This window comes from Danio rerio, chromosome 23 (assembly GCF_052040795.2).
Source record: "Danio rerio strain M-AB ecotype USA chromosome 23, GRCz13ab, whole genome shotgun sequence".
NCBI classification, from domain to species: Eukaryota; Metazoa; Chordata; class Actinopteri; order Cypriniformes; family Danionidae; genus Danio; species Danio rerio.
The window spans coordinates 34821074-34836942 of NC_141043.1; the positions used below are offsets into that span (position 1 = coordinate 34821074).

General features: G+C 35.7%; 1 protein-coding gene across 3 annotated transcripts in view; it reads right to left on the minus strand.

Moving 5' to 3' along the window:
- The window catches only part of hbs1l (HBS1-like translational GTPase), a 43018-nt gene extending 28192 nt beyond the window's left edge, over window positions 1-14826 (minus strand). Inside the window, exons 1-6 of one of the 3 annotated variants that reach the window (XM_087305234.1) lie at window positions 14661-14826; window positions 14094-14159; window positions 13593-13733; window positions 8684-8890; window positions 7189-8048; window positions 5933-6849 (exon numbers count right to left, since the gene is read on the minus strand). In XM_087305234.1, the coding sequence (XP_087161360.1) occupies window positions 6775-6849; window positions 7189-8048; window positions 8684-8890; window positions 13593-13733; window positions 14094-14159; window positions 14661-14703 (1392 nt within the window). In that variant the 5' untranslated portion in view covers window positions 14704-14826 and the 3' untranslated portion in view covers window positions 5933-6774. 3 annotated transcript variants of the gene reach the window in all.
- Between the last annotated feature and the right edge of the window lie 1043 nt (window positions 14827-15869).

The window sequence follows — 15869 nt, forward strand, 5'->3', positions numbered from 1 at the left end:
CACAACTCATCGAATTGGATCAGACCACTGGCATCTTGCTCAAAAAAAAAAAAAGTTTGACCATTTTCCCCATTTAAGGTTTGTCTTCTTTAGTTACATTGTGTACAAAGACCGGTGAAAAATTTAAAGTTCCTATTTTTAATAAAAATGGAATTATGGTGCAACTTTCTCTTTGCCATCTGACAACCTAAAGTCAACTATCCCCTTTCTTCTTGTTCTGCCTTATTTTTACCACCCACACAGGAAAGAGTGACTGGTTTTCAGCTGGCCCTGATACTACATACTTTCTTCTTTTTTGCACTGTGTGGCTTCTGCAGAAATGGTAGGAATTATAAAAGGAACTGTAAAAGTACAAATCAACTGTTTATAGGTGAATTGTAAAATTAATCTGCTTCTAAAAAAGATAGTGGAGTGTTCCTTTAAATAAACTGAACATCCCATTAGAGATTTTAAATATTAAACAATGAACCAAAAGACCCCAACTGGGTCCCATTAGTGCGGACCAAAACTCAGGCCCCGTTTACACTAATGCGTTTTAGTTTGAGAACGCATAAGTTTTGCTACGGTTACGCCAACCGTCCACACTACGCCGGAGTTCTCGAGCGCCGAAAACGGAGCGTTTTGAAAACGCTGGAGAGGCCGTTTTCATTCTGAAACGCTGCTGCTCCGTCTCAGCGTGGATGATGGAAAACGGAGACATCTGAAAACGGAGGCGGGGCTGCAGACATTCGCCTCTCTGATTGGGGCTTTTCCTGAATATTAAGTAGCCCACACACAGTTCAGTCCTGCATTCTCTCCGTGCAAGTTCAGACTTCGTAAGTTTGATCAAGGCTGCAGTCTCTTCTTCTCAGTTTGATATGGAAAAGCAGACTATACCGAGGACACGGGTAAATATTCAAAGGGAACAGTGTACTTTAGAACTTCATTCACATCACCCTGGCTACGTTGTTTCACTTTCTCAACAATAAAATGTAAACATGATTTAAGGAAATGCCTATTTTCATTTTAATATTAGCAACTTAGACAGAAGAAATGTTGAGGTGTCGTGCTGCATGAGCGTCATCTTCACTGTGTGGATATTTATAACAAAACGGAGCCGATAACAACTGTCTCCTTTCAATTTCAGTGTAAATACGAAACACACCCTCTCTTTTGCTGAATATCAGTTTTAATAATCGATAATGGCCATTATAAAAGTATAACATACAATAAGTTTATACATTATAGGAAATAAAGGCAAGCGATCAGTCAATATACAGAATGTAGGCTACGTGGTTACATTATTCATTAACTTATCTTTGCGCTTAGCCAAAACACGTTACCTGAGAACAAGTAATAGATTCCAATGACCAAAGTCAGGGAATATGTCGTTAGATAAAGACAATAAGATGAATGAAATATCCCGTTTAATATATATAGTGAGATTAGATCCAGCGGGAGATGCTTGATGAGTAGTCCGACTAGCACAGCTCTCATCTGGGTAGATGGGCTGCAGCGCTTGCCCGAGAGTGTCTGTGTGGTCACGTGATGTGCATTTTCAGCGTTTTGGTGTGGACGGAGAGCAGTTCAGAAACTCTGGGTAAAACACGAGTGTGGACGGTGATCATTTTCATTCTAAAACGCCGTTTTAAAACTAAAACGCACTAGTGTAAACGGGGCCTCAGTGACAGCTCTGAGGGTTGTTGCAAGAATTTTGCTTGATTTTTTGCTACGCGTTTAAAATAGAACCCATTATCTAGTAAAAATACACTTTTTTTTTTTTTTCAAAGAAAATCCAGCCATCACTTTGTGATTTTCAAAACCCTTGTCCTGACTTCGCCAGTCTATCGTACTGAATTATCTATTTTAACATCCGTAAGGTAAAGAAAACCACAAGCGTAAACATTCAGAAAAGTAACACTACACTTCTCTGCTACAAGCCACAACATTTAAAGGTAACGTTTATCTCAGTAGCACAAGTGGTTTAGGACAACGTATATGTAAATAATTTATTCTTAGGGTTAGATGCTTGTTCAATTCCATAAAATGATGCTTAACTTAGCCAACACTATTAAAAACCTAATCAGACAATCAAACTGTAATTAAAAGCACACAGACTACAGTAATGCAGTCAGTGCTTTAGTTTAAACAGGTAGAAAAATATTCGAGCACTACTGAGTATTCTGAGTGCAAAAAATGAGAAAAGGCCTGACAAAAAAAGGCTTCATATGATTTAATTGGTGCTGTTGAATAGGGTCAGTAATCTTTCTCTTTCTCGCTCTGACCAATCTATGTAGTGCTGCACGTCTCGCAGCACAGGCAAAATGACATATCACCATATCTGCAAAAGCCACAAAGTGCAAAAAAGAAGAAAACGAGTAGTATCCGGGCCAGCTGTAAACCAGTCACTCTTTCCTGTGTAGGCGGCAAAAATAAGGCAGCAAAGAGAAGAGAGGGGAAAAAAAGGGATAGATGACTCGAGGTGGTCAGATGGCAAAGAGGAAGAATTCACACCAAAAAAAACTAAGTGTGAAAGGTGCACCATGCTTTTCAAAAGCAGGACTTCACCCACGCTTGCCTCGGCAAACACAGAGTTAACAAGAACAGATGTGAGAACGACAGACACTAAGTGTGTGTACTCAAAGCATCCTAACAGTAAAACGAGACTTTTGCATTTTCTGAAGAAAACTGTGGACGTTTGCATGTGCAAAATTTTGTTGCCAAGGCATTCAAAATGTTTCCCCTGGAACTTCTGTGCTTTTTGTAAGAATAAAAATGTGTTGCCAATAAACAAGATATTCTTGTCAGTGGGTATGGCACAGGTCTTTCCTTCAATGTAAGTCCATAGTATTTTCAATTAGTTGATTTCTTCGACAATGTAAAAATACATCTTAGAAACTTTAGATGATAATATCTTTAGAAAGATTTCTGAACATGAGGGCTAAGTATGACAATTTTCATTCGAAGATGATGTTTAAAGTGATAGTTCACCCAAAGTGAAAATTCTCACTATTTGCTCACCCGCAAGTGGGTTCTTTCTTTTGTTGAGCACAAAAGAAAATATTTGAAGAAAGCTAAAAACCTGCAAGCATAACTTCCATAGTATTTGTTTTTCCTAGTAGAGAAGTCAATGGTTACAGGTTTTCAGCTCTCTTCCGAATATCCTCTATTGTGTTCAACAGAAAAAAAGAAACTCGGAATGGTTTGGAACAAGTGGAGGGTTAGGAAACGGTGACAATTTGCATTTTTCACAATTTCAACCAAAAGAAAATATACGCAATAAGACATTAATTTGCACAACAACATTTAAAACCAACTGTGAGCCAGAAAACTAGTCATTTGAGTTTCAAAGAATAAGTATTTAAAATAAATTTCCTTATCGTCTCAAGTTCAAAAGCTCAAAAATGTAATTTTGTGAAGAATGTGACATCACACACAATTACTTGACAAACATTATCAAGTAGGGGAGAGCGGGGACGAAAGTAACAAAGCCCTGACAACATTTGCTTTCCAGGCTATAGCACATTCTGCATGAAACCCGTAATGGAGCTGGCAAACATCAGCTGATTTCGGGGCCGTGTCCAGCAGTAAGGTTGGAATTTCAGTTTTTAAGAGCAGAAAGTAAATTATTGTAGAGGTTCTTTTTTCCTTATTACTAGTTGTGTTTCTCTTTTCATGCATCATACAAATGATCAATCTACAGGTTATTTAGTGCAGTAAAACATCCTTAAAGAGGCAGTAGGTGATCTTCCACAATGCTAACAGCTTAGCATAAATCTCTGAATCACAGTCCCTCCCCTGCCGGCGGTTGGCGGAGCTGCGTTCAAACGGCTGCGCAGTTGTTCAAATCTGCATTTGCAGACAGACAGATTGGGCAACTTATCGGAATAATGAGGGATGTTGGTCCGACTCTATTTAATTGGATGAACTATTTTTTGTTTTATGCCTTACCCAAAATATATAAATACATATAAATACATTTAGATAATTTACTTTAATTATTACTATTAGACTGTGACAAGACTTTCAACCAGCACAACAAAAAATGCTTCTGAAGACAACCGCCTACTGCACCTTTAAGTTTGCAATCCCTGAGGTTTTCAGTTTAAAAGTAATCATGAAATTAACCAATTTAGTGTGATACAAAAAGTTTACTATACTCCAGTTAGATTGCACTCTTTTAAAAGCGCCAACCCAGAGCTTTGTCCAAGATGAAAAGCAGATAGAGGGACTCTCCTACAAATGTTGTGGTTTGCCCTGACTAAAAAGAATATTGGAAGAGGTTTTAGAGGTTATTGCCAAAGTTATAGGTACTAATTTGCCTACAGAGCCTAGACTTCCCTCTTAGGAGATAGTACACTACTTGATTTACAAAGCATTAATCTGAGATTTGTCAGACTAGTCCTGCTCGCAGCCATAAAACGTATAACTTTGAGGTGTTAAAATTCTAAACCAACTTCTATTTCCATGTGGATTAAAGATGTGTTATCTACTATGCTTGTGATAAAAAATTTTCATTTGAAAAAGTGGCAAGATTTGTTGTCAAATACTGGGGCAGCTTCATTTCTTACTTGGCTATAACAGGGCAAAATGCTTAGAACATGACTTTATGTTTTCTTGCTTAATTTTATTTATGGTTTATTTGTGGCAGTACGGGTTGGAGGATTGGGCCATGTATAGGGCAGCATGTGTGGGGATAAACCATATTTAGATTATTCTGTACTTTGTTGTGCTTTGTGTTTGACTTGGAAAAATCTAATAAACAATGTTCAAAAATAAATAATAAATAAAAAATTGGCAAAAGTTCCTGTGGGGACGAAAGTAACACTTATTTGCTAACAGCCATAATATATTTGTCACTTCTAAATTAGAGTTAGCAGTGTTTTAATTCAGATGTTTTATAAAATTAATGCATATCGCCAATAATAATAAAACATTCAACAATTTGTAAAAAATTAACATTTTGCATTGTCAAATTGCTTTTAAAACATTAGATGGAAGTGAAATTTAAAATGAAAATGCTTTAATTTTTTTTGCAAAATTAAGAACAAAATGTCTTTGCAAAGTCACAGTCAGATATATTTAAACAAGATTAAGCCAGTAAATCTAGCAAATATTGTTGTGTTACTTTAGACCCACCTGTGTGTTAGTTTTTTATGTTTAAAAGTAAAATAAATTTTAAAGTTGTTAAACATTTGTTCAAAATTTCAGCAGATATTGACAGACCACACTTATGAGTTAGTAACCACAGCGAAAATATATTTCTGTAGAAAACATTATATTTTAAAAATAGATTTTTATGAAAAATGGTACTTTCGTCACCGCTCTCCCCTACATACCCCTTACTACCAGTTTCATTACAAAGTGACATCAACTACTGGCCTGACATGCATAATACAGCATTTTTAGTTATTTTTCTTGGATCTTGACAATGTTGTCATCTTTACACAAAATGAAAAGTTAACACATTTTAGTTTTAAGTAAATTGTTGCCTTGTAAAACTTATCCTAAAACTTATTCTAAATCTTTAATGCTCAATTAAATTTTGGTAGTAGCTTGTTAAATAGTTTGTGTGTTAATTAACTGTCATCATTGATACTTACACTAGTAATGCGATGTGCATTTAAATTAAGAGTTTGTGTGTGTGTGTGTGTGTGTGTGTGTGTGTGTGTGTGTGTGTGCGTGAAGACCATCTTCAGATCTGTGCATCCTCTCCCAAGGTGGCTGGTCTACCACAATGAAAGCAAAGCATCTGTCAAACAATCTCTTCCAATATGATCTGGGTGTGTTAACACCTTCATGTGGCCACAAAGACTCTCTGTTTTGCATATACATGCGCGCACACACAGACGCACACATAAGTGATAAACACCAAAAGCTAACACACCCTTTAAGGTGAGCAAACAACAAGTTCCCCTCCACCCCCACATACTCGCACTCCTCAACATCAGTATCAAAAATGAAACAGGGAAATCTTTATTTCAGAATATTTATACAAAACTTTAGGTCTATATATGTACATCAGTGCTATAAAACAACTTAAAACTGCACAGCAAGCGGGTATGAAATACTGATTATAATAACTAAAATGCACTTTTACAGTGTCAAAAACATAATAGAAAAAACTCCAGGTGTCCCCCCAAACCCAAAATGTCTTCCCTCTTTCTGTGTTTGCGGTAAACCAGCGCCGTACCTCATTTCAAATGGCAGCAACACAGCTGTAGAGAGAATCTGCTGTTTTTTTCCCCCCTTTTGCACTCTGCGTGCTCCTACTGTGCATTTTCTTTCCATTATGTCGACAGACTAAAACCTCATCAATAATTCATGAAAATCTACACTGTCAAGTACAAAAATATATGTTTAGTTAAATGAACTATTATTTAAAAAATCTGAAATTATTTGAGTCACAATTAAAAACATCAAAGGCATAATACAAATTGGCTGAGGGTTGAGCTGATATTTTAGACAAAAAATAAGTGTTAATACTTCCAGTGTAATGATTAGCTGTAAATAAATATAAAAAGAAGAAATACAAAAGTATAAAGAATAAATGGCTAGCTAAATAAATCGGCAGTCGAAGTGCTTTAAATAATAACACTGCTCATATGCACAAAAACCTGACCTATGATTAATGTTTATATGCCAATGTTCATAATCTATTTAACGCATTCTATAACACTATTACTGATCGTTCAGTCTGCCAGCCTCTAGATACAGCTCTGCTCTTTTTGGATTTATTATCATAAGTGACGCATGAAAAGACGTTTAAAATGTCCTGAAGAAAATAATAAAAATTCAGTCTCGAGTAAAAGCTTTTCTCTGATTGGCTTTGACGATGTCATCCGGAGAGGGTGTGTTGAAAGAAAATGGCTCGATGTGATGGAGAGGTGCACACTGCACCCGTTCTTTCACTCTCTCCATCTGCCTGCTGTATAAGAAAGCGCTGTGTGTAACTCTACCTCGCCGACTCTTACTGCATCTCACAGGCACGCACATCGCCAATGCAAAGATCGATGGTTTAGCAAACACACGCTTTTTCAGACTAGCCGTTTCTTCTGTAAAATTCAAAAGAGCTGGAGAACGACTGACGGGAGATGTTTTGGACATCAGCGTGCTAAGATCAACGCTCCGATTTAAGCTTAGTGGATGAGGTTTAGGTACAGCTGGCTTTCTTAATGCATTAATAGAGCCATTTTCATTCTTTAATGCTGGGAGTTGTGGCCCAAGTGACGCCTGATGTTGGGACATGAGGTCAGACAAAGATGGAGCCTCTGATAACCTAGGAGGAATATTCAAGGCAGGTTTCTGAGAGTGCGCATTGTTCTGTGTACCAGTTACATGGAAACTGTTTGTGCTTATATTGAGTCCTGGCAAACTGTCATAGAGTTTGGGACTGCTGTCCTGGTGCTCCTGAATCAGTTCAGCCAATGAAAGGCTTGCAGAGCTTTTTCCCTGCACTGGTACTCCCAGCGGTCCACTTCCTCGCATGACAGAGCTCAAACTTCCTATAGACACAGGAAGAGGGGCGGACCGCTGGGAATCCTGCAGTGCTAGATTACTGAGAGAGCAGGTAAGCAGACATGAGGAAGGTGTTGCACCCAGACCAGCTGGGACAGAGGATCCTAAAGAGAGAGTCGCAGCAGAGCCAACAGACAAAGGTGGGACATTGGGACCCTGAAGTGTAGAAAGTGGGCCAGACGGACCATTAAAAGAGCCAAGAGGACTGGTTGTGAGGGGAATTGTGTAATCCGTTGAGAGACCAGTGGAGGGAACTAGAGGAGGAACAGTTGAATGCTTGTGCTCATGCTGAGCTATTAGATGAGCAAGTGAACTCTGTCCAGTAGTTGACTGCCCATTGCCCAAATTGTGACTTGAAACTCCTTTTAAATGGTCTTTTGCCAAACTTCCAAAACCAGGGGGAGGATTTTGAGCTTTAGGTTTGGTCATGTTTGGCTCGGGCACTGCTAACAGATCACTGAGGTTGTATGATGGATTTTGTTTTAGGGGTTTGCATGAATGTGCACTGGATACAGTCTTATTACTGTTGTGTAAGAGAGGAAATAAGGCTCCTTACCTTGCGAGGGCCAATCGTAGTCAGAGAGTGCAACCAAGATGATGAGGAGGGCGATCAAAGTTCATTGGTTAGCAGAGACCACAGAGAGAGCAAGAAAAAAGGCAATACGTTATACACTGGAAGTTAGGGACTAGTAATTCACGCACACACACAAATATTGAAGAGAGAGAAAGGCTAGAGATTTAGTATCTCAGTTTTATTTTTTATAAAGATTTAAATTTGTGAGAAAAATTCTTCTCTGAAATCACAAATACCGCAAAACAAACTTATATATTAGTTGTAGTACCTTTATAATTGTTCATGTTTTAGTATCTATTTGTTTTTAGCTAAACTTATTCTATAACTAAAAAACCCAGTTTTGGAAAAACCCTGGAGTTTGCCATATTCCCCTGAGACGTAATGCCAACTATGTTTTTTTTTTTTTCTTTCAACGTGGTCATCTTGAAGTGGCTTTCATTTTCATTTTGGATTAAATATACGTAAGAGGGCAGATTTTTACATGGAAGTGACACAGATGTGTTTAGAACAGCTAATGGCTATTAGGGTGTGTAGGGTTTTTTCTTCTTTTTGGTGGTGTGTGCTGGTATTAAAAGGAAGGGTGTGGGTGTGTGTGTGTGTGTGTGTGTGTACCTTTCTGTGGTGCAGCTGTGGTGTTAGGCTCCAGCTGTGGGTTGGTTCTGGCAGGAGGGGCTTGTGTATTGGTGTTCTCGCTCAGAATGAAATCAAGGGCTCGGTGAGGATCACAGTCATATTTAAGAGCTGCCTGAGTCAATGTGGAGTCTGGAATTGAGTCTCCCAGTACGGTCCTCATCTGATCCAAACAGGAATACAACCGGCCTGTTGTTAAAAAATATAAATTAAAGACATCTAATCCCAGTGGATTATGTTAGGATTTCTCTTAACTGATTCAGGATTTTGGACAATTATTGAGGACTACATGAACAATGGCATTAGTGCAAATACTGCTGTCAGTATTGTTTATGCTAATTAAAAGTCTTATTGAGAAACTACACTTTAAAAAAATCTAAGGTTAGCAACACTGGAAGAAATATATCATACCTTTAAACAGAAAGCATGCATTATATTGATCAAAAGTGAAATATTCATAATGTTTTCCTTAAAAATGCAGCTTTTTTCCATCTGCGCACCAAATAATCATGTCAAAATACCAAGTAGATAAACTGAAATAATATTTAACAATACTGTTCATAATGGAACATAAATGTCTCTATCTTGGTATACTGCTGCCAAAAACACTATAGAAGGGTAATGTAGATATTCATAAAATTTTATATTTTACTACCAACAAATTACAAAACTACCAATTGATACGTTAGTCCATCAAAGCCTCTGGTTTCTCAGTAACACAACAGCACAATTACTCAATGAGCAAATGGACAAACACTTCATAAATAAATTAATTCAATAGCAAAATATTTTGCACCAAACAATAGCCGTAACTAATAACAAAAAGATACTTATAAATTGCTTAATAACAGGAAACTCAAACACATCAGAAAATATGAATGTCTTTTTAATAAAAATAAACATTACATTAACTAACTTCTAAAAATCGTAATAGTAAATCGTAAAACTGAGTCTGATGCGTATTAATTAATCCATTACCAAAAAACGCAAAACATCTCAGAGACAGTTTAAGCAGTGACACTTTGTTCTCCTCTTTTATCTGCAAAGCATAGGCTGCATATTGTGTTCATGCAATACTGCATAGAGAGGAAGGAGAGTTCAGCTCATTATCCAATAGCTGCACTGGATTTTTTTTTGTAAGCATCAGTGGTTGCCGCTTTCACTTTAATTATTCTTTGAACATTATTATTGGACCTAACATTAACAGTGTGTGCATGATCATCAGTTCCTTGTCATTTCACCAGCTTTCTTTTGCTTGCAGTTATTTTTGTTAGCATGGTTTAATAATCATTCTTTACACTAACATTATTTAATAGGAGATTGACTCTTTATTTATCTACAGTTACCTGATGATCTGGGACATTTAGAATGGACAAACTACTGTGTATATCTTTAGATAAATGAGAATTGGTCAATTGTTTTTTTAGAATATTTTTGTTGAACAAAAAGTGTATGTGTACAGCTATATTTAACTTGTTCTGACATTTTTTTTAATTAGTGACAAGGAATAAATTTGTTTAGTGTGGCCAGAGAAAAAAATGGAAATGGAGCCCTAAAAAAAGCGGGGAGGCATGTGAACATAACCCATAACATAAATCAAGTAATTTTAGCATGCCAATGTCAAATAACTGCATAAATATATTTACCCAACAACGAAAACTACTAGCCACAGTAGCTGGTGATCAAAAAGGTTAACGTCAAGCCCTGTATACAAGTATAACTTTTTCGCCAGTCACCCCTCTAAAATCATCTTATACATTGAAAAAAGCTGTTGCAAACAATTTATATGGACTGAACTTAATCAAACAAATTAAATATAGTAGTGTTCAACTTCTATTTTATTCGGGACTTATTTGGGACTTCTGTCCCGAATAAGATGTTTGCAAACATTTAAAAAAAAAGTTAGTAAATCCAATTAATCATCTTTGAATCTTTTTTTTCTCAGTGTAGGGGTAATTCAGGAAAAATTGCTGTTACTTATACGCTCGTATGTCATCCAAGACGTAGGTGACTTTTCTGCAAAGGAAGTTAAAAGATTTTTAGCTGAAAATGTGGTTAGGGATTCATATAATTCATGTCAACAGTTAACATCCTTCCGAGAGTAAGAAAAACACACAGGAAAAACAAAATTAACACCTAGTGATTTCAACAATTCTCTGTAATCTCATATAGCAAAATGAAACAACTAAATCTTACTAACAATAACATTACCTTCAAATATATATATATGGATAATGCCATACAAACGAGAAAGATTATGTTTGTGTGTGCATCAGACGACTGACTATTCACCACTATGATCTGATAGATACTTTTAGGAATGCGTAATAAATAAAAAAGATCAAAATATTGTAAATGTGCATATCGTGATGGTTTGTGATTCATTAAAAAAATTATCTTGGTGTTCCTGCCAGTAGCAAACCCTCAGAAATACTTTTCAACATATCACACAATGCAGTTACATGTCAATGCGCATCTCGGAAAAAAAAGCAGAGCGGACATGCTGGTTTTCCTGTGCAAAAATCTGTAACGGCTGTAGTATGGATGCTAAAACATGACCAAGCATTTATGCCATTTTAAGAAAACAATTAGACAGCAAGGAAGTAATTGCAATCTGTCTTAGGTGCTTTTATTTTCTTGATTGTTCTTAATTCTTTCAGTGGAGCAAATTTGTGGTGATACTTTTTGTAGGGCTGTCATGACATCCTTTTTTTTTGTATGATATAAAGCACCAAATTATATTGGGATAAACAATATTATTGTCATTTAACAGCATTTTATGCCACTCATTACAAAATGCAAGAATGACAGTATAAAGAATTTCTAGTTTTTCACGATTTGTTTTTTGATTTCTTGCGATTAAAATGATTTTGTGGTGGTAATTCCCAAAAATTTGAGGACTACATAATATTACCATATTAGGTAGCATACTATGTTAGGTGTGTAATCTGACACAATGACAAAAATAATACAAATAAAGCTTCTTTTTTTTGGTCTCTTGTCAAGACGAGATTAAAAAAGGTAGGGATTAAGCCAAAGGAAGGTTGTATAACTCTTATTTTTATCCACAAACTTCTCTCTCTCAGATTTCACTACCTGGAGCATCTGACATCATGTACTTTACACATAAGAAATGTGTTAAGGCTTCCCCTACACCTAAAACACTGATTGTCGCAAAACTCTTTAATGGCAGGGAAGAGTTTTCTCTCGTTAACTGCATGGAAAAAGTTTAACAAAATCGTTTATCGATTCGATGAACATCATACCAGCCATACATGTAAAGCACAAATAATGTCTTTTAATTCGGTCACGTCAAGCGGCCGTCACCTGTGAACCAATCTCCATCATTATAAGCTAAGCTGCTTGCTTTTTTTGTCTGTTGCATTTTTGCAGTCTGATGCGCGGCAAATGCACAAAACTCCCAAATTGCGCCACAGGATGTCTAATCGTTCCTTTGCATTGGCTTCACATATAAATTGGCTTTATCTGCTTACTGCAAAGACTGCAAAACAATACCCCACCTCCCCCTTCTATGTAATGTAATGTGATGAAGTGATTGTGAGGGTGCAGGTGAGATGTCATTTTTCAAGAGACACTTAAATACATGATGTTGCATGCGCAGCGCACGTGATGTAAAACAATTAATTGCAGACTGAAATAAATATAATGTGATTATATGGTTTGGAATATGATGTTTTATGAGATTATTTCCATTTTTTGCAACTATTTTGTGTTTAAGAATTTTGCAGAATCGCAAAAATTTGCGACCTTTTGTTGATTTTGCATTGGATATAGTGATCAGAATCACGAAAAACTAGAGGGTCTGAATATAATCACAATGCTAGTACATTCAAAGAACACATTTTATTCTTAAGAATATTTAATTTAATTATAGTCATTTTACCAATTTAGGCAATATAATCAGAGTTTGAAAACGCTTATCCCAAACAAATAGTAAATGTTAACAAAAAAGTACAAGGTAAAAAGTAACAGAGGATGCGATAGCTGCTACCATACTAATGCTGATACCTCCAATAGATATAGAGATGTTGCACAATCAGCTAAAATGTTGCTAGAATTGGTTTTAATATATATATATATATATATATATATATATATATATATATATATATATATATATATATATATATATATATATATATAAAGGACTGAGGTCATGTCCATGTGTTGTGCGCTAAATCGATATATTGATTATCCGCTGGTCAAGTCATGATGTATCAGTGACGTATGAAATACTGTTTCAAGGTCCAAGCCGCTACTTATTTGAATTGAGAAAATATTAGTTTATGACCACTTTTAGTCCTACACATCGGTCTCTGAACTTGCTTCATCAAAAATACCAATATTTTAACAATTTTTAAAAATGTATCACCTTCTGGCAAAAGGATATTAGGCATGCCATGGATAGATACATTCATATAAAGTATTTATGGAAATTTTTGAAAGTATTACAATCGCTTTGTAAACATTTATTATTACCATTTGATGAGTCTTCCCATACAGTTTGATAGCACTTGGACCCGGAAGCCACTTTGCATGCCTCACACTTAACAAGTGGATAGTGACAGGCCTACTTATTTAATCTATATTTGTTTGTTTACATTGTTACAATTTCTATTTGGTTTTATGCAACGGTAAAACATGGCTGTTCACTTTCAGAAGTTGTAGTGATGTTTTCTTTTTCTAGAAATAATACAAATACATTTTTTTATGTTTAGACTTCCATTGACACAGAATCATAGTTTACATCTTTCATAAAGTTCTATACAATTTAAATATTACCTACATCTTGGATGACCTGAGGATGAGATAATTAATGGCGAATGTTTATTTATGGGTAAACTCTCCATTTAATTTCTTCACCATGTACCTTGTTGTAGTGAATCTAGTGTGCTTGTCATGGTGGGAGAGGTTGGCATCTCCTCTTCTTCCTCTTCATACTCTGCCTCCTCCACAGTCTCCACATGCCGAGCTTGCCTCGAATCTTGACGCGAATAGATAAACTGTGCGGCTACAGAAAAATGACCCGTAAACATCTCAGTAACAGACAATGCTAACCTTAACACTTACATAGTGTAGAAATTGATAAATTAAAGAATATGAATGTAAGATTTTTAAAGTCATTACAAACGACGTATATAAATCAAATATTTTATCAATATAATATAGTATAGTATAAAGCATATAGCATATAAAATAGCATAGCTCAAAATCATACGAAAAGTATCATCTAAAGGGAATCAATATCTAATAAATCTGCAAATACTATTTCACAATTTGGCATTTATGAGTGATTTGAACGGCCAGGTATCTTCTAATAAGAAATTAGAAGTTTTTTTTTTACACAAGCAACTTATATGAAAACACAAACCAGTGGCTGGAGAGATGCAATAGTCATCTTCCACTGACTGTCCATACATGTCATCATCTTCAAAGTCTATGAAAGTGAGAGAAACAGACAAAACTCCAAATGCGTCAACCAACACAAGTGCATTGATGTGACCAGAAAAAGCTTTGCTTAGTCAGCCACACCATCTGAATCAATACAAAAGCACTTAATAACAAAAAAGTAAGTCAAAACACTCATTCTGGGCACAAATAGCATGAATCTTAACAAGAAAAACAAACCAGCTGTTACTTTACTTTCCTATTAGCTGAGCATCTGATCTGTGATAACCAAATAATACAGAAATACAAATGTAAGATGGTATTGAAACTACTGTCCATTTTTATTATCAATAAATACTATTATTCAGCGTTTAAACGCACAAAACTTGTGGCCAGGTAAACAGAGCAGCTGTTACCATCTGTAATAGTGACACGACAGCAGTCTATCATGATCTGCAGCGATGATCTATGTATAAATAAACCAGCTAACTAGCAAACACACAGGCCCATTTACAGAAAAGCGAATACATATAGCATTTGCCGTCGATACCTTCGTCGTAGTTATAACCTCGGACATTCCTGTGGCGGGACATTTTTTGTTCGACGGCTTTCTTTCACGTAAACAAAGTACGCGAGGCTGGAAATTAATTGTCAGTGTAAAGTTTAGACATGCGTCTTACTCCACAGCCGCCATGTTTGACGGCCATCACAGGAGTGACACGCATGCGCAGTAAGAAGACACTGGGACAAAAACAAAAAAACAAATGTAGAGTTCTGAAAAGATGCTAAAACAATCCAAAGTAACGTTAGATATTAATTCATATTCGTTATTAAACATTTTAGTATCTACATTTTACCAAAATGTTAGCTATTAGCTAGTATTTATACGGATGAGAAAATAGTATGTAATACTATTTAGTAATAGGAATAGTATAACAGTCTGTTTTGTGAAGAAGAAACCCAGCAAGCATTTTTGTTTTTAAAAGATGTCTAATAGGCGTCTAAACATAGTCGTCTCGGCTAAAACAAGGCTAAATTTGGGCTGTTAGTTAAAATCGGCCACTAGGCCAACACTTTCAAATAAACAGAAATGAATGACTACACATATATTCTATCTAATCTGTCTATTTGACAACTAGTCTAGTTTTGGGCTATTCTTAGATGTGTAGATTTTCACTGACAGCCCAAGTTTAGCATTGAGGTAAAGTTAGTCTTATATTCACACATTCGTTCAGTGGCAACTTGTGAAATGCTCCCTATATTGTTTAACATGGTTCTTTGAATATTAGGTCTGAAATCACATGTAAATATATTTAAAACAACATTAACACCATTTATTTGACTGTAAACAATGTTGTACTTTGATTGTCATTGGATGATATTATGATTTCACTATTAAAAATTGGCAAAGAATATTTTGTAAAAGTTTTATTAAGGAAAAAGTCAGAATTTACGAATATTAAACCAACTTTACCTCAATAACTTCAGCCTTGTTTTAGCCAAGCTGTCTACGTTTAGATGTCTATTAGACGTCTATTAAACTCAAAATTGTTTGCAGGAAAGAAAGTTTTGTAAGAAAATAATTAAAATATTGCGAATATTATTAACAAGTATGACATAAAACATATGACATAATGCAAAAAAAGTGTTAAGTACATTTATGACGAATTACAGTTGCATGACAGTTGGGGAACCACTGACAATGGGTTTTCCAAGTACAGGTAGCCTAAACACTGTACATATATTGTCATGTGTTTAA